Raw genomic sequence first — 20,120 nt, forward strand, 5'->3', positions numbered from 1 at the left:
ATTTCTTTAAACATGTACCACTTAGAGTCATAGAGATGCACAGCATGGAAACAGACCATTCGGTCCAACCCGTCCATGCCAACCAGATATCCCAACCCACTCTAGTCCCACCTGCCAGCACCCGGCCCATATCCTTCCAAACCCTTCCTATTCGTATACCTATTCAAATGCCTCTTAAATGTTGCAATTCTACCAGCCTCGACCACATCCTCTGGCAGCTCATTCCATACACGTACCACCCTCTGTGAAAAAGTTGCCCCTTAGGTGTCTGTCATATCTTTCCCCTCTCACCCTAAACCTATGCCCTCTAGTTCTGGACTCCCCTGATCCCAGAGAAAAGACTTTGTCTATTTATCCTATCTATGCCCCTCCATTATTTTGTAAACCTCTATAAGGTCACCTCTCAGCCTCTGACGTGCTAGGGAAAACAGCCCCAGCCTGTTCAGCCTCTTCCTGTAGCTCAGATCCTTCAACCCTGGCAACATCTTTGTAAACCTTTTCTGAACCCTTCACGTTTCACCACATCTTTCCGATAGGAAGGAGACCAGAATTGCATGCAATATTCCAACAGTGGCCTAACCAATGTCCTATTCAGCTGCAACATAACCTCCCAACTCCTGTACTCAATACTCTCACCAATAAAGAAAAGCATACCAAATGCCGCCTTCACTATCCTATCTACCTGCAACTCCACTTTCAAGGAGCTATGAACCTGCACTCCAAGGTCTCTTTCTTCAATAACACTCCCTAGGACCTTACCATTAAGTGTATAAGTCCTGTGAAGATTTGCTTTCCCAAAATGCAGCACTTTGCATTTATCTGAATTAAACTCCATTTCCCACTTCAGTCCATTTGGTCCAGATCCTGTTGTAACCTGAGGTAACCCTCTTCGCTGTCCACTACACCTGTAAACTTACTAACTGTACCTCTTATGCTCGCATCCAAATCATTTTGTGTGTGTGCACATATAACTCCTGTTACTTTCTCCCTGCCACAAATCAATCTCAACAGTTTTATCCGTAGATTTTTCACGCTGCTTATCCTTTGTTTGTGAAAACTGTACTCAAATTTAATTATACTTGTACATTTCAAGAGAGTAATGATAATATGACAATTTGTTAGCTTCACCAAGCTTTGATAGATCTTGAAGGATTTCCTAAGTTAATAAACTATACCATCCACATTGACATTTTAACATATCGAGCATACAGACAATCCCTGGGTTGCAAGCAGATTCCATTCTTGTGTATGTTTGTTAGTCATTTTGTGTGCATGTCAGAATGCAATACAGTAAAACATAAAATATCATTCATAAGTACAAGCAAACATTTGCTTGTTGTATTTTTAAAATGAATGCTAATGCACTTCTTTATGGGATTGCATTCATATGTAACATGGTTTGTAAATCAGGGAGTGCCTATATTTAGAACGTTTATCATATTTCTCTATCTTCCAACATAATAACGTTTTAAAAATGAGGTAAGGACTCCGGTTCATTGAATTAGGTCTTGATCAGAGCTGATTATCTGATTAGTGCATTGGCAGAATTGACAGTTGTTAGAAGCACATGCATTTCTGACATAGTCTTATCCTATTTAAAAAAAATTTGTAGAACAAATCTATGTTTCAAAAATATCTATTAACTGTAGAAATGATTATCCATTTTATCTGAATAATTAAGACTGATCTAATCGCTATGTTTTAAGCACACCTAGTTTGATTTTTGTATTCCAGCATAGTCTCACTGAAGAAACTTTGGCAAATTTAGGCCAAGCTATTTGCAAGAATATTTTTCATCATGTGGGGATTGCAGTGTATTGATGCTTTGGCAATAACTTTTATAATTACCTTATGACCTTAAAATTACCTCATGAATTGTCCTATCAATAATAATGTGTACCGTTACCCATAATGTGATAAATATTAGAGATTTAGTTGACAAATTGTAGCTTGGCTTCTATTCCTACCACTTTGGAGTTCATAGCCCTTCATAAGCCTGTTAAAAAGGAATCAGCCATAATATTTTGGTCACTGCTAACAATGTGCCTTATTGTTTAAGTCTACCTATTGTGTCGGTGGAACGAGGTCCTACTGACAGAATATGAGCAACTAGGGACTAAATTAAAAAGCTGAAACAAAGAGGTGGTAATCTCTGGGTAACTGCTTGAGGTACAAGCTAATTGACACATGTTCTGAAGAAGGGTCATTGGACCCAAAACATTAACTCTAAATGCTGCCAGATTTGCACAGTTTTTCCAGCAATATCTGCTTTGTTTCTGGTTTCCAGCATCTGCAGTTTTAGTTTTGTTTTTAAATTTATGGGTATTGGCCCCATTACTGCTGCCAGAGAGAGCTCTTTCAGGGGTACTCGTGCTACCTGAATCATGCTGCAACAAGAGTCCTGTCGGATTGCATGACTAAGGCTATAGTTAGGACTTTAAAGTAAATAGTGAGTGGGGAGAGGGTTCAGTTGTGCGGAAGATTAGAAAATCAAAGTTAAAGGAGAAGGCATGTGTGCGGGTTACTCATCATGATCAAAAAAGTGGAGCAAGGGACAGTATGTGTAAATGTCGTATCATCCCTAGGAATTATACAAGAGGAGGGAAGTTTGACAAAAGAGTAAACCTAAATGCTTTTTGTTGTATGCGTGAAGTATTTGGAATAAAATTAATGAGTTAACGGTGCAAATAGTGACAAAGTTACAGGGAGTCTAGCTTTGAGAATTGAATATCCATTTCAGAAGGGTTGGCAGGAAAGAAATGGAGGTGGCATAGCCTTGTTAGTAAAGAATCAGTGCCATAGTGAGAAATGATTTCGGCACTGGAGATCAAGAAGTAGAATCAGTCTGGGTAGAAATAAACAATAGTAAGGAAAAGAAGTCCCTGTTTGCAGTATTCTATAAGTGCCCAAACAGTAGTCCTGCAGCAGGGCATAGTGAAAACCAGGAAACACTGCGGGCTTGTAGGAAAGCTAGAGCAATAATGATGGATGATTTTAATATGCATATAGACTGGTTTAATCAAATTGACAAAGGTGAGGGAGAATTCATTGCTCCATGAAACAATCTCTAATATATGCAATATTTGGGGAATCATCCAGGGAATAGGCTATTCTGGATTTGGTATTATGGTAACCAATGCAATCACTCTACTCCAGTTGCGCTTAATCTTTGAGCGAGACTGCCAGTTTAATCGCAAATTATGAATGCTTCCCTTATGAAGGGAGCTCCGATATCAAAATGAAAATCAAGTTGAGATTAGCTGGTTTGTTGAATCTGTCAACCATACATCTCAAACAAAAACATGAAAAACTTTGGGCCAATTTAGGAAACGTCTGAGAAAATTCCCTCTCGTCTCCAAAAGTAATAAAATAAATTCAAAAAGTCTATTTTGGGAAGAAAGACACGTTTTCCCCAATGCGTTCATGCCATCATCATGATATCCGTCAGGATATTCGTCTCACTGTTACTTGAATGCCTGCAGTGATTGTGTGCTTTACACATCTATTAGTAATTAGTTCCACAGCCCAAAAGTTTTAAGAATGTATATCTCCTGATGTATTTCCGATATTTAATATAAGCTTATGTAATGTTATAATTGCATTAACCCCAGCGAGTCCCTCCCTGCTCCACTTTCGGCTTAACTAGCCTATCAGTTTGGATCGTGGTTCAAATCCTTTCGTTACTTGAAAAACCTCACTGAAGCCTTTAAAAAATCTGCGTATTTCTAAAGCATCAGTAGGCCTATGGCTCATGGTAACTGAAGGTACTGTCTTAACTCTACGTGTTAACCTAATGCTCAATGGGAGTCAGGTTGAGACTCTTAAAACTAATTTATATAGGACAAATAGCCAGCAGAGGTAAGAAACTTTGGACTTATTTTGACTAGTTTACGAAACTCGTTCCCTAGTTAGAGGACCTAGCTATTTAAACAGACATTGTCATTAATGTGTAACCCCAAATTTGTGTAAAACTTAATTAGTATTTTTTATTAATCTGCTGAAAAGTTCCAATATTTGAGTACTGATAAATTTACAGAAAGTTTTAAACTTTGGTCACCTTCTAACAAAACTTTGAATTTTATATTGCTTCTAAATAAATGGGAAGGACATTCTGGTTCAGAAAGCAAATTGTTCTGTTACTGTAATTTCCTGGTATCCAACTGTATTTTGGCTAACCTGTTTATGTTCATATCCGTAGTTAGAGGCCATTTTAAAGCTGTTTCTCACCCAATAATATATGTGCATATGGGAAAGAAGAAAGAGCTATTGTTGAATATTGAGGGAGAAAATGTTGAAAGTGTTATGTTGGGTGTCAATCAAGTGGGCTGTTCTGTCCAGGATTTTATCGAGGGACTTGATAGTTGTTGGAGCTGCACTAAGCAAGTAGAGTAATGCCTTGTAAGAGTTTGAGTAAATTGGGTCTATACTCTTTGGAATATGGAAGAATGAGAGGCAACCTTCTTGAAACATAGAAGATTCTTTGTGGACATGACAGGTATACACAGAAAAGTCATTTTTATGGGAAATTCTAGGGCAAGAGGGTGTAATCTGAGAATAAGGAGTTGCATGTTTAAAGCACAGATGAATTTCTTCTCTGTGGGTGGTGAATCTGTGGACAACTTTATCATAGAGGGCTGTTGAGGCCAGGTCATTAAGTACAATCAGGGCTGAGATTGACAGGTCCTTAATCAGTAAGGGAATTGAGAGTTATGGGGAAAAAGGTAGGAAGTAGAGTAAAGGATTATTAGGTCAGCTGTGACCTCATGAATGATGGAGCAGATTTGATGGGTTGAATAATCTACTTCAGCTTTTTTTTATATTCATTTGTGTGTTATGGACATGGCTGTCTGTCTAGCATTTATGGCTTATGTCTAGGTGCCCTTGCGATGATGTTGGGGAGCTGTCTTCCTGAGCCACTGCAGTCCTTCTGCTGAGAGCTTATCCACAATACCCTGATGGAGGAAATTTCAGGGTTTTGACCCAGTGACAGTGAAGGAAAGGTGATATAATTCCAAGTCAGGATGGTGAGTGGCTTTGAGGGGAACATGCTGGTAGTGATGTTCCCATGTGTCTGCTCCTATGCTTAAAGATCTTAACATGCTGAAATTGTTAATCTGTACAGATAGCATTTGCAGGCTGCAAGAGATATTACTGAAGGAAAAGGCCTCTTTCTTTCTTAGAAATTATCAGAAGTCCCAAGATCGTGGTGAATGAAGAGCTGAAAACCCCTCTGGTACAATTACTGTGTCGTGACCTAGTCTTTCAAAAAAAGAGAAAAAGAATCTTTGGTTCTTTATTAATGAAAGATGTTGCCTGTCCTTTCAAATATCTCCACGAATCAGAGAAGCACACAAGTTGTCTTTTGGTCTACTTTGACAGTTCATTCTGTTGTCCATCATGGTAATCATAATGTGGAGGAGCCAGTGTTGGACTAGGGTAGACAAAGTTTAAAAATCACACAACACCAGGTTATAGTCCAACAGGTTTATTTGGAAGCACTCGCTTTTGGGGCGGTGCTCCTTTCACAGATAGCTGTGGAACAGGATCATAAGACACAGAATTTATAGCAAAAGGTGGTAATGTCCTTCCGTCAAATGGAGTACCCTTGTCTGCATGTCAACCTTCGATCACCGCAAGTATTAAAGTGATACCACTATCCACATTGCTTCTAAGACAGGAATTTTTCAATGAATATAGCTTTATCTCTTTGCCTACAGAATAATCTTCAGGATGCTCTTCATTTTTTTTCCCATGTCTTATATCTGTCCCCAGACCAGAAAGAGAATTTCACTTTCTTGTCTTCATTTTAAAGAGGCTGTAACTACTTGAGTCTTGGAGTTCATCCTGAAATTAGCAGTTATTTCACTCCAATTTGTTTTACCACTAATAAAGTGACAAAGGAACGCATACATCCTAAACCTCTTAGGAGACTGCAAATGCAGACCATGAGTGCAAGAGCCTTGTGGGGTTAAGGGAAGGGTGGTGAAATGGAATAAAATGTTAAATGTTTACAATAAAAAGAGCTTGTCGGAGGGAGCTATAGAAAAGAGGGAATTGTACTTTTTTTATTCTAACTATGTTAAGTATGAATGAAGAGTTAGGTCATAGTGATGTCTGATACACTGAACGAGAGCCTGGATTGTAGGGCTGCAAGGACAATGTCCTTTCTTAGCATCATCTTTATACAGTTATGTTCTGTTGATTTTCATTTGCAAGTGCAGATCCCACATTGCTACATTGTGGACTTATAAGTGATCAAAATAGGATTTCTGGACATGCTAAACCTGACTTTAAAACATAATGGTGCTTTCTATGACTGAATCTCTTCTCTGTTTGAGAGTAGGATTATTATGCCAGATTTGTAAATGTAGTAGTGTAAATCCAAAGCAAAACGTGTTGTATCGAACAGTCGAATTTAACTGCCAGATCATTGCCTTCACACTATATCGTTCTGCAGTGGTGTGTTACATATGTTTTCACAAATGCAACACAACTGATTGGAAGGAACCTGGGAAGATGAAAAAACCTGACTCCCATGATGAAAGAGATTTGTTTTTATCACTTGCAATTGAATTGTAGCATGAACATTGGATTGTTATAATGACAGATTTCCTGAACACCCTATTAATATAAAACAACTCTTACAATGAAACTTTTGTCATCATTATGCTGAAATAACAATGATAGTAATGTGTATAATTGTTTTTGCATACAGTATGGTGTGTTCTCATTGAGTTTAAACTTTAGTTTTTATCAATTTTAAATTCCATTTGGATTCTACCTCTCAAAATGCTTATCTTGATTCAAATGAACATTTGACCTTCATCTGGCCTCCAATGTTTGTGTATGTTATTGCTTTAGTTACTAACTAAATTGCCCATACAATTCGCTAAATGGCTGTAACATGAAATATAACATGAAGAATTTCCCCCAAGCATTCCCCACTTTAGTGAAAATGTATAAAATGAATCATTTTAAATTAGAATTAGTAGTTCCATCTATGTTGTTGTATATCTTTTTTAAATATTCAGTTTTCAAATCCAAAAGAGTGAGTTATGTATCAACTAGCTGAAATCACGTTTTTTTTTTCATGAAGTTTTATTGTTAGTTGATGAAATTGACATAAATTTGACATTTAAATATACTTCATTTGCAGATGTTGAAATATTTATACTTGAAATATTAAAGGAAGAGAACCTGACTAAGAAGGCAAAAGAAAAGAAAGATGCATTATTGAGAAAACTTAACAGTATTAAAACAAGGTAATTTTTAAAATGTTGGATATTTGTTTGTTGGTTTCAGATTGTTGTATGTACTGAAGACGTACTGTGCACAAGAATTTGATAATAATTGTTCCAATTAAATATGAAGACAAATTAATGAGAACAAGATTGATTTCGAACAGATCTAACAGGCCAAAGCTTGGCATCGGAGACGTTTTGACCATCAGTGTCAGGAGAATCGTAATATGCATGCTCTGTAACTTTAGGTCTGATATAGTCCTCTACCATCAAGCTGAGGGACTGTGGGAAAGGAAGCGACTAGAGAAACTGTTCATTAGTTGGTAAAAGGTTGTGGTTATTGGAAACCAATCATCTCTGATCCAGGACATCACTGCAGGAGTTCCTCAGGTTAAGTTCATAGGCCCAAGATTCTTTTACTGCTATGCTGATGACTTTCTGATCATTGAGGTTAAAACTGAGGATGTTCATTAATGATTGAACAGTGTTCAATATCACTCATGTCTCAGACACTGAAGCATTTCATGGTAACTTTGAGGTTTGGACTGATAAACAGCAAGTAACATTCACTCCACACATGGCAATGACCATATTCAACAGCATAGAATGTAAGCATTTTCTCTTATGCTATGTATGACTCCACCAGTGAGGAAGTCAATTATTCTAGTCTTAAGTTATAAAAGAATGCTTAGCATTTATTACCAATGTACAAATAAGCTTGATTCTAGCTAATGTGTTTTCTATTTTATTTTCCAGCTATCCTCAGGAGTTCCAGACGAAAGGTATGTTTTTGATATCTATTTTAAAAAGGCTTTAACTTTGGAGTCAATAAGCAGTTTGAAAAAATTCCTTATACTATCTTCTACTCATTGAAGTCTCACTTGCTTCTCCATTGATTTTTGTCTTCGACATTTCAAAATTGCATATTAGCATTTAGGAGTGCAGTGATTCAAAATGTATATGATATAAAGCAAGGATGAAAATATGCCATTTAAACCTTCATATGCAGATCACAAACAGTCTGCCCTCTAATTTACTCCTACTTAGGAGCTCTAAGGAAGAATACTGCATGGATAGAAATTGTATACTAATTAAGTTATATATCTTTGGAAGGAGCCTTAGGAAGTAAACAAGGAGCCTTAGGAAGTTTGATACAAACAACCTTAAGAATGAGGGGGCACATTGGTAAGATTTTTTATAAAACGTATGTGAACACCTAAATCTTATAAATAATAGTAAAACTCAGTCCATAATTAAATAGGCAATGTTAAGATAGACCTAGTAAAATTATTGATCAAGCTGCAATTAAGTTGCAATCTTGTGCATTCTTGATTAGAGACAAGGCTACTTAGTGTACACAAGAGATTTCATAGGATGGTGCCAGCCTTTAGTTGTGAAGTGACACTAGAGCAATTGAGAATCTTTCCATTGGACAGGATAACTGAAGATCTGCTTTAAATCCTTCAAAAGTATAAATCAGTATGTGAAACATATGGAAAAACCAGGGGTTGGTGATTAAATAGTATTGATAGAATAAAGGGAGAGTTAGAATTTGGTTTCTTCTAGAAGCAAAAAGTTGTGACATGAAATACTCTATCCACAACTATGGTGACAACAGAATCCATTTTTAAAAAAAAGAAAGCGTAAAATAATTGAAAAAGGAATTTCAGTGGGCATGGGGCAGAGGGATAATGTGGTACTAATGGATATTTCTTTGAGAATTGCTTGAGGTGTAATGCAAAAGATGACACACTTCTCCAGTGCTGTAAAATAGTGATTATCGTGTTCCTAAAGAGAAAGTTCCATTATCTATAATTTTATCCATCCCCATTTCTGCAGCATTGAATCTTCTCCTGCTGGCCTGCGTGGAAAACAGTTCTTGACCTCAGCTGTGCATGAAACAGTGCTTCATGCTGTTCTTCAGCATTAGTATCTGTGCTGTTCCTGTAATCTCCAATCTTAATGCATTTAATGTGTACTATTGAATTTTAAAAATGTGCAATATTTCTCTTGTAGTAAAGTACCTTGTCTAATGAAAAGTATTAATGAATGGCAGGAATTTTCAACCATCTGAACATTTGCTGTTTTGGGGAGGGGGAATGGGGTGTAGTTGCTCCCTCTGCTGGTCAAACCTTAACCTCATTTGAATTCTCAGACTTTACATTAGTTGAGTCAATCAATGGCTGTTGTAATTGGCTATTTCTGATGCACTATACTAAAATCAAAAAGGTATTTCTGTTTCACAGGAGTATTTATGTAACTATTAAGATGTATATGGAGGTTGTGCAGTTAGAGATTTCCCTGAATTTTAATGGATTGTGATCTGTAACTGAAATATTTTGGGAGTTGCAGTGTTTTATTGAGTAGTCAACTATATTAAATGCTTTGTATTATCAGACGAATCATTGTTTTATTGTAATTAACTTCATAACTTTTATTACTGTCTTGTTCATTTAACAGTGGGAGAGAAAAGTAATGTAATGCAACTTGTTCTTTTTAACATCTTTAACTGGCGTGCCACTGAGAACATTTCTTTCTAGTTCAGTCCAGTGCTCAGTATGTTTGCCTTTTTAAAATATACATTTTTAAAAACTGTGCTATTATTAGCAAATTATGCTAATGCTAGGAATTGTTTGTTTTAATGATGATGATGATATGGAAGTTTATATTGCCCCCATTTTGTCCTTTTTTTAAAAATGTATCGTAAATCTAAAGATGGAATAGTACTGGTATCTAAAGCTTGCAATAGATTTTGTTGATCCTGGTAACAGCAGAATTGACTTTTTTTTCCCAAGATACCACTTGAGGAGGTCATGACCTTTATAGCCTGTGGCCACTGGTATGAGGGTCACAGCTTGAGGTCAGCAAAAGCTTGTGAGAAACTACAGGAAGAGGTCTGTTATCTACCAGCTGTAGACACAGGATTGATCCTTAATAACTAGTATCTGTGTTTCTTGATAGGCTAAGAAGGTAATGACAATGCAGCAGTTTGATAGTTTAGCCAATCAGATTGATGAAGTGAGAACTGAGACTTGGTGTTTGTAGTTATTGCATTTGCTCAAACTGAATATATTCACCATTGGTGGAGTTGAAATTTGTGTCGGGGCAACTTTAAAAGACTGGTTTTAATTTATATAGTTGAGTACAATTAGATATACGTTATTGGTAAGTTAAATTTGTCTTGGTATAACTTTTGGTTAGCATTATCTTTGGTTACTCAACTATTCTGAGGCTTTTCATAGCATTTTAAGAAAATTATTTTCATAATACTGACTTATTGCTGAATCGGGGATTATGTAGTACTAAAGGCTAGAATATTTTGGCCGCCATATGTTGCACAAGTCAAAACATCACAATGACAACACAACCGAAGAGGTGGGTGAGGTTATTGTGAACAAAAGTGTTATACAAAATAGTTCACAGAAAGTGTCAACACCTTCTTTAGCTGGCAGTTCTAAAGAGATTTTATCGCATACTTAAATTCAGTAAATTTTAATTGAATATAGACACTTAAAGATTTTTCTTGAGGTTGAATAATGAATAAAATTAGACCTATTAAGTTAGATGAATGTAAGCATGCTAGTGAAAAATTGTCAATTGGCTAGCTTAAGCAATTTATGACGAGTAAGGTCAAGTCATTATTATAAGCACAGAATGTAAGCATTGTTAGAGGATAAATGTTACAACATAAAACTAGATTGATTAATAGTTTGTTGGCTGTGTGCATAGCAACTACAATACTGACTCAGGCTTCTGTGACAGATTTTTGGCTGGAGTTGTGAGCTAAGGGTTTACAGCTCCACGTGGTTCAAAGTGATGACATCTTTTACAGCACCAGCATAAAACTGTTAAATGTAACAAAATGTCCACTCTAAGATAGACTCTTTTTAAAATTTATTTTATGACCTAGGGTATTATATCTTACTTTATAAGGGATTAATAAAAATGCCTGTTTAAAAAATATGCCTTTCTTAGTTTGTGCTTTAAAAATATGATGAGACCTGTCATTTTTGCTGTATGCTGCATTCTGATATGTAATTTATAAATTGATATTGCTTCAAAATACAATTTGTTAATAGAATAAAATACAATACCTGCATATGAGGAATTTTCAGTTCTACTTAATTTTGCATTTCTTTAAATAGAAAATGTTTTATATCTAGAATTTGCATTATCGGATTTATTATTGTAATATTGTTGTATGAAGGTTTTAGGAAGTCATGATTCCAATTGCTTAGATAGAAGCTAGTTCTATAAACATATCCATTTCATGTATGAAGGTGAGTGGTCATGCTTGTCATTTATTTATATTCACAGTTTCACATTTTGCAGGACTATTGACAATTTTTTCATAATGGAAAATGTGTTAAATCTAGTGGATAATTGTATGGTGTGATGCAATGTCCATTCATAGAACCTAGATTTGAATTCTATTGAGATTTATGAGATGAAGTTTCCACAGTTATTCATAAATTAACAATTTTTAATTGGCTTAATTCAGTTCAATGCCAAAAGCTCAGGACCAAAAGAAGCATGCTGCAGAAATTACAAATGCAACACTAGTACTGCAGAGACTAATTTTCTAAGAGAGTGCAACATATAACTTTTTTTTATATGTATCCAACTTATTACATGTACATTGCAATTGGTAGCTGATATTGTTTGAAAGGTCCTCAATTTTCACGTTTCTAACAAAAAGTTGAGGCAATCAAATATGTAAATTGAAGCTGTCTCTAAAGATTGTAGATGTGTAATTTGTAGAACTTGATGTAACTTAGTAAAGATGTGATCAATGATTTGTCCCATTTTCTTCAACATAACTTAGCCTTTGCTCTGGTGTGAGGCTCTAATTACCTGTGGGCTCAAAGATCACTCTTTCCCTCAATTTGTTGACCTTGACGTTCTTATAGACTCACAGGAGACATTGCCAAAATTTCCCTGTATTGCAGCATTCCAGTTGGGCACAGAGACCATCAATCACAAATGTGGATAGTTGTCTTCACTGGAGCAGGCTTAAAAGGCACTGGGGCAAACCATTGTCAGTGCATCTAAGTGATTCTGTGAGCCTACAATATCAACTGGGGAGTCACAAGAACTCTAATGGCTTCCCTTTCATACATGTACAGTTACTCTGTGATCCTGCCTAGACCTTCGTTACTTAATGTATACCATCCACGCAGTAGCCAATATGCAACTGTCCTGCAGCAGTTGACTCTATACCCAATATTTGAAGCTCCTCACAGAAGCACAAGCTGTCTGCTTGTGGACAAGAACTAACACACACTTACTTATTGGTGATAGCCCCTTTTGCTATCTCAACATGTGGGCAAACCAAGCCTGTAATGACAAAACTGCTTGGAATATCATTGAGCGCATATTTGTCCTGTTGAAAAAATTGTTTCACCGCCTTACCACACTCAGTGGGACAAGGTGCACTGCAGTGCATGCCAGAGCACTTCTCTGAATTTATGCTGGTTTGCCACATCTTCTGTGACCTCCATTATGACAGCACAGCATTACTTTAAGGGGTTTGAAGATGAAACGTGGAAGGCGAACCTTGCTATTGTGTCATCAGTCTGCTTTGGCTGGTTCTGACAGAGTACAGCTGAGTGGCAGTGGGGAGAGAAGGATGCTGCTATGCTAAGAGACAACATATTTTGCATTAGGACACTGCCACTTGTCTCACATTTACAATCTGAGCAATCTCCTCCATACCCCTTGTATCACTTGCTCGAAATTTATATCTCTAGACTTTTTACCTTCTGATGGAAACAGCTTTTCTTGTCCATATTACCTAAGCCTGTCATAATCCCTCCACCTTTAAACTAACCTCAATGTTCAAGTCCCACCCTGGTGGCCGGAAGGGATTCCAAACTCTGCGCAATTCAATTTTCCATCTTGGAGCTGGATTCCTCAGTGCTTTCTGATAGCTACAGTATGCTCTGTGACTCTTTCCATTTGGACTACCTGCAGCCCAAATGCTGCTGGTGATGCATCAAAAATTACAACTTAGTACTAGCCTCTGAAGTACAAGTACTGCCACTGCAGGTGTCAGATCGATGGGCAATGCTTTCTCATCATTGCTATGTAGTTGCTCTTTCTTTTTGTCAGTATGCTATGGTTGTCTACTTGGGAGTTCTTAGCTACCTGAAAGCTTTAAAGCAAAAGGAAAAGATCAGATTAAGGTATGGGCATGGAATTCAAAGTGAGCAGGTTTTCGGTCACACCTTTTGGACTCTTTGTGCCATATCTCAGAAAGGATAAAGAGGTAGGTGAGAGGATTTTAAGGCAGTAGCATCATTTCTCTTTGGTCTTGACAGCCTGGGATACTGCTTACTCTGTTGCAGTGCACTATGATTTAGTATATCAACTGCTCTATTGAATTAAATTGATGGGTTAAGATAGCACTCTGACCCCACTCCTGACTCTTCCTCCTGTTTATGAATGATCTTGTTCTGCTGGAGAGAAAACAGAATGCCATTGGTTGTGTAATGCTTTGTTTGGGTCATGTGCTTGTCATAGTTAAATGTCTACTGGTATGAGCCTAGCATTGGTGTGATTTGAGTGAGGTGGAGCATTTGAATCTTAAGTGAGAGTTCCGGGTGCTGTTGAGTGAGTGATGAGAAGTGGCGCATTGAACAGCGTGAGAGGATGGTGATGTTAACAGTATGCGAGATAGTGATATGTGGATGCGTTTACTGATGATCACCATGCTGTAAAGTTTTGAAATTATTTCTGGCACTGTTGCCAGGTCTTTGAGGGCCAGATTTCTGCCAATAATGTCGATTGCTACCTGTTTCCATTTCCTTTTAGAGGGTGTAATCTGAGGGCCTCTCCACTACTTGCAGAAGCATTGCCACCCTTCTTTATGTGATGTCTATCTTCAACAGGCAGGTTGTGAATCATAACCTCACGTAATTTTTAGTCCCTGAGAATAAGAAAGGAGTGTATTTACATCCAAGTGGTGTTTACAATTGGTTAGAGGTGAGTCTTGGTTGTCTTACTCACTATTTTTGCAGAGTTATCCCATGTAGTATTAAGGAAAAGTAATTCTTGATTTCATCATCCATCAAGCATCTCATGGATGAGCCTGTGAGAATAATCATTCCATCTGCTATTCTTTCACTTACTACGGGATAATCTTACTTGGGTAATGTTAGTTTTTTTTTAGTTGAATGTTAGACTAATCTAGAATTTGTCCATAAGCCAACAGAAATTTGTTTTCTCTTAAATTATTTAAAACATTGCAGGTCTTTTGAATTTTCATTTTATTTGTTAGAATGGGAGTATCTAAACACGAAATGTGATCTGGTACTATTGAGGACCAGATAAAGTGGGAAGGAATTCAGGCAATAGTTCCTGTCCCCTAACTTTGAGATCTGAGCTTCATTGGCAAAGCTAGCATTTATTGTCCATCTCTAATTGCCATATGCTCAGTGACTTCCGCCACCCCTACTGCCGTGGTCACCACCACTTCTGCCCCCACCAGTGCCACTCACCTGCATTCTGCTGACATGCTCCCCACAGACCCCACTGTCACTATCCCCACCCCCCAGAACCCCGAGGGGAACACAACCCCTGCTCATGACTCCACCCCCATTCCCCCCACCATCACACCCAATCCAGTTACAGGTTCTGCCCCCACTCCCAGCTCCCAGCTCTGCTGAGTTTTCACCATCCCCCCAGACCTCCCCCTTACTGAGATGAATGATCAGTCCTCAGCAAAGGACTCCCCTTCATCCCCCTCCATCCACGCATCAATGAATTTAATACATGTCATGACGTTGAACAGTTCTTCCGTTGCCTCCGCCTCCGAGCTTATTTTCACAATCAGGACTCCCGCCTACCTTCCGAGGACCCCTTTGCCCACCTCCAATGCACTGCATCCACCTGGACACCCCGCGCTGGCGTATTACCTGCCCTCGACCTCTTCATTTCCAACTGCTGCCGGGACATTAACCGCCTCAACCTGTCTACCTCCCTCCCGCACTCCAACCTCTCACCCTCACTACGCGCAGCCCTCCAATCCCTCTGCTCCAATCTCAACCTCACCATTAAGCCAGTAGATAAAGGGGGTGCAGTGGTAGTCTGGTGCACTGACCTCTACACCGCTGAAGCCAAACGCCAACTCGAGGACACCTCTTCCTACTGCCCCCTCGACCATGACCTCACCTCCCATCACCAAATCATCATTTCCCAGACCATACAGAACCTCATCACCTCAGGAGATCTCCCACCCACAGCTTCCAACCTCATAGTTCGGGAACCCTGCACTGCCTGGTTCTACCTCCTTCCCAAGATCCACAAGCCTGACCACCCTGGCCGACCCATTTCTCCTCGACCCATTGTCTCAGCATGCTCCTGCCCCACTTAAATCCCCTCTACCTACCTCGACACTGTCCTATCCCCCCTAGTCCAGGAACTCCCCACATACATTCGAGACACCACCCACGTCCTCCACCTCCTCCAAGACTTCCGTTTCCCCAGCCCCCAATGCCTCATCTTCACCATGGGTATTCAATCCCTCTACACCTCCATCCGCCATGACCAGGGCCTCCAAGCCCTTCCTTTTCTCCTCTCCAGACGTCACCAACAGTACCCTTCCACCGACACACTCATTCGTTTGGCCGAACTGGTCCTCACCCTTAACAATTTCTCCTTTGAATCCTCCCACTTCCTCCAGACCAAAGAGGTAGCCATGGGCACACGTATGGACCCCAGCTATGCCTGTCTCTTTGTTGGCTACGTAGAGCAGTTGATCTTCCGTAATTACACTGGCACCACTCCCCACCTCTTCCTCCGCTACATTGATGACTGCATTGGCGCCACCTCGTGCTCCCGCGAGGAGGTTGAGCAATTCATCAACTTCACCAACACATTCCACCCTGACCTTAAATTTACCTGGACCATCTCTGACACCACCTTCCCCTTCCTGGACCTCTCCATCTCCATTAATGACGACCGACTTGACACTGACATTTTTTACAAACCCACCGACTCCCACAGCTACCTGGATTACACCTCTTCCCACCCTACCTCTTGCAAAAATGCCATCCGTATTCCCAATTCCTCCGCCTCTGCCGGATCTGCTCCCAGGAGGACCAGATCCACTACAGAACACACCAGATGGCCTCCTTCTTTAGAGACAGCAATTTCCCTTCCCACGTGGTTAAAGGTGCCCTCCAATGCATCTCATCTACATCCCGCACCTCCGCCCTCAGACCCCACCCCTCCAACCGTAACAAGGACAGAACGCTCCTGGTGCTCACCTTCCACCCTACCAACATTCGCATAAACCAAATCATCCACCGACATTTCCGCCACCTCCAAACAGACCCCACTACCAGGGATATATTTCCCTCCCCACTCCTTTCCGCCTTCCGCAAAAACCATTCCCTCAGTGACTACCTGGTCAGGTCCACGCCCCCCCGCCCCTCCCCCACAACCCACCCTCCCATCCTGGCACTTTACCCTGCCACCGCAGGAACTGTAAAACCTGCACCCACACCTTCTCCCTCACCTCTATCCAAGGCCCTAAAGGAGTCGTCCACATCCATCAAAGTTTTATTTGCACATCCACTAATATCATTTATTGTATCCGTTGCTCCCGATGCGGTCTCCTCTACATTGGGGAGACTGGGCGCCTCCTAGCAGAGCGCTTTAGGGAACATCTCCGGGACACCCGCACCAATCAACCACACAGCCCCGTGGCCCAACATTTCAACTCCCCCTCCCACTCTGCCGAGGACATGGAGGTCCTGGGCCTCCTTCACCGCCGCTCCCTCACCACCAGACGCCTGGAGGAAGAACGTCTCATCTTCCTCCTCGGAACACTTCAACCCCAGGGCATCAATGTGGACTTCAACAGTTTCCTCCTTTCCCCTTCCCCCACCTCACCCTAGTTCTAAACTTCCAGCTCAGCACTGTCCCTTTGACTTGTCCGGACTTGTCCTACCTGCCTATCTTCTTTTCCACCTATCCACTCCACCCTCTCCTCCTTGACCTATCACCTTCATCCCCTCCCCCACTCACCCATTATACTCTATGCTACTCTCTCCCCACCCCCACCCTCCTCTAGCTTGTCTCTCCACGCTTCAGGCTCACTGCCTTTATTCCTGATGAAGGGCTTTTGTCCGAAACGTCGAATTCGAAGCTCCTTGGATGCTGCCTGAACTGCTGTGCTCTTCCAGCACCACTAATCCAGAAAATTGGGAAACTGGTGGTGAGCCTCATTCTAGGTAGTAGTGTCTGGGGTTAGAAAGTTCTGTCAAAGGAATTTCTGCAAATTTTTGCAGGGTATCTTATAGACGATGCATACTGCTGCCATTGTGGACTGATAGTGGTGAGAGTGAATGCTTACGATGATGGGTGGAGTGTCAGTCATCTGGTGTTCTTTATCATGGATGGTAATAAGTTTCAAGTGTTTTTGAAGATGCAGTCGTCAAGGAAAGTAGAATGTATTTTATGATACTCCTGATTTGTGACTTGCAGATGGGAGACATCAAATGCTGCCCAATTGTGAAATCACATCTAATAGCTGTTTGTTTGATGTTCTGTGAGCAAGGGTCTGTTGAGTACAAAGTACTCTGCTTGTTTTGAATGACTAAAAGAACATGCTGATTGAATTAAATCAGCCCATTTCTTTTTCCTTTATTCATCCATGGGGCATTTGCGCTGCTGACTGGCCAGCTTATACTACCCACCCCTAGTGCTCTGCGAAAGGTGGTGGTGAGCTGCCTTCCTGAACTGAGGCAGTCCATCTGCTGTTGGTAGACCCACAATGCAATTAGGGAGGGAGTTCCAGAATTTTGACCCAGTGACAGTGAAGGAAAGGTGAGGATAGGATAGTGAGTTACTTGGAGGGGAACTCTTAAGGTGGTGGTGTTCATGTATATCTGCTGTCCTTGTCCTTCTAGATGGAAATGGTCATAGGTTTGGAAGGTGCTCTCTTAGGACATTTGGCAGATTTCTTCTGTGTGTCTTATCGATGTTGAGCATCAGTGCTGGAGTGATTTGGAGATTTGTGGATATGGTAGGAATTAAGTGGGTTGCTTGTTGATATATATGGCTTATATATCTGAATGTTCATGAGTATTAAAATTCATACACACTACTGTTTAGTTGAGTGGTAGGCAGAAAGCGCTGTATGTTTTAGTAACTGCACAAACAACCACTTTAAGATATTGATTTGAGCTTGTGAAGTGGCTCATTTATGCTTGCTTGTGATCACCATATGCAAGGGCCTGTTCTTTGCAAACAAGTAATATGTTCAATTCTTAGACCTTTTCTGAATTTTCAGAGAGCTTGGAGCCTGTAGTTCATTGTTTTCCCCATGGCAATGCCTCACCAAACAATGTTGGCTTGCCAACCAATCAGCATCCTTTTCTGTGGTATAAGTAGTTGTGATGGTTTGAATTTTAGCATTTTTGTACTTGTCCTGTTGTGTGCAGGATGAAAACCTTTCACAACATGTATCTTTCAGCTGTATTCAAGCTGTATTCAGTCTTTTAGCTGTCTGACGACTAAATGTGTGGCTCGTACTCGGGCACCAATTTTAGTGCTACAACTGAGGTATTGTCAGGAATCATATTTTCACTGTATCCAGCATGTGTAGCTATCCTCTTACTCATGGAGTCAATTTCATTTGATCACTAGGAAAGAAATAGGCTGTTTAGCCCTTCAATCTGTTCAGCCATTTTAAGATGGTAATAAGACCTGTGACCTAATCTGTTCCCTCCTTTCCCTTGCATCCCTAAATACTTCAGACTAACAAAAATCTATCAATCTTGGGTTTGAAATAATAAATGATCTAGAATCAATTATCATTGGGGATGGTAGTTTCAAATGTATATCAGCTGTTGAGCAAGAAGTCTTTTCTAAGCTTATACTTGACGGTCTGGCTTTAGTCTATTGTAGACCATTTTCTTTGCGTCTTAGACTCTCAACTAGTGGAAATAATTTTTTTACAATCTATATTTGACATCTATGAAGCTGGGGAATTCCAGGATGCTGTGACAGATCTATTTCTGAATTGAAGATAAGCTAGTGGAACAGATTTAAAACCGTATTGAAAGTACACAGAAGTAAAATACACAGTAATAAGGTTAATTAACACCTAAAGGGGAAATAGATAAAAACATATTACTTCCTAGCAGATTTAACATCAGCGATGGTCATAAAAGAGCTTATAAGAATTCATGGAGAAAATGGTTCATGAGATACAGAATTGTTACAAATATTAAATTGTTCCAAATTTTAACAGAAGTTAATAGCACTGCTACGTTCAGTAGATCATGCAACTGATGTTATAATATTGCTACCCTCAGTTCTTCTTTCAAATTGTCTAACATGGAGGAGTACCGATTCATCAGCTGAGGAAAGTAGTGGGTGATAGGTTCCTTCCGTTTTGACAATTATTTAAATAAAAAGGATGTATAAATTTCATCTCTCAATTGATCATCATTGTCTGTGCCTCATATGTATTGTATGGGGAAAAAAACATCAATGTTAACTGTTGCCACTCGTAAAAATGTCCTATTTTAAATTGGTGCACCTTTAAGAAGGGAGCATGTGGTTACTTAGCAGCTGAAAGCATTTACATGGACACCACTTGCACAGCCTCCTAGGCCTCTTGTGGTATAGTGGTAGTGTCCCTAACCTTGAGCCAGGAAGCCTGAGTTCAAATCCCAAATGCCCCAGAGGTATAAATAACCAGAAAATAAAAGAAGATACAGAGGCTGAGACTTTTGATCACATGATTTAAAAACTTTCAACAATTACTCTAATATAGGAACAAATAATCTTGAATGGGCAAGATTTAACAGAAGAAGTCAACTTCTACGAGAAATGTCAACAATTTTGTTAATCTGTAAATTTCAC

At 39.6% G+C, this 20,120-nt stretch overlaps 1 protein-coding gene across 2 annotated transcripts in view; it reads left to right on the forward strand.

Annotated features, from left to right (window-relative positions):
- skap2 (src kinase associated phosphoprotein 2) overlaps window positions 1-20,120 on the forward strand; it is a 268,727-nt gene that overhangs the window by 5,000 nt on the left and 243,607 nt on the right. For both annotated transcript variants that reach the window (XM_072575075.1, XM_072575074.1), the window contains exons 2-3: window positions 7,157-7,262; window positions 7,998-8,023. In XM_072575075.1, the coding sequence (XP_072431176.1) occupies window positions 7,157-7,262; window positions 7,998-8,023 (132 nt within the window). The remainder of the gene's footprint in view (window positions 1-7,156; window positions 7,263-7,997; window positions 8,024-20,120) is intronic.

This window comes from Chiloscyllium punctatum, chromosome 8 (assembly GCF_047496795.1).
Source record: "Chiloscyllium punctatum isolate Juve2018m chromosome 8, sChiPun1.3, whole genome shotgun sequence".
NCBI classification, from domain to species: Eukaryota; Metazoa; Chordata; class Chondrichthyes; order Orectolobiformes; family Hemiscylliidae; genus Chiloscyllium; species Chiloscyllium punctatum.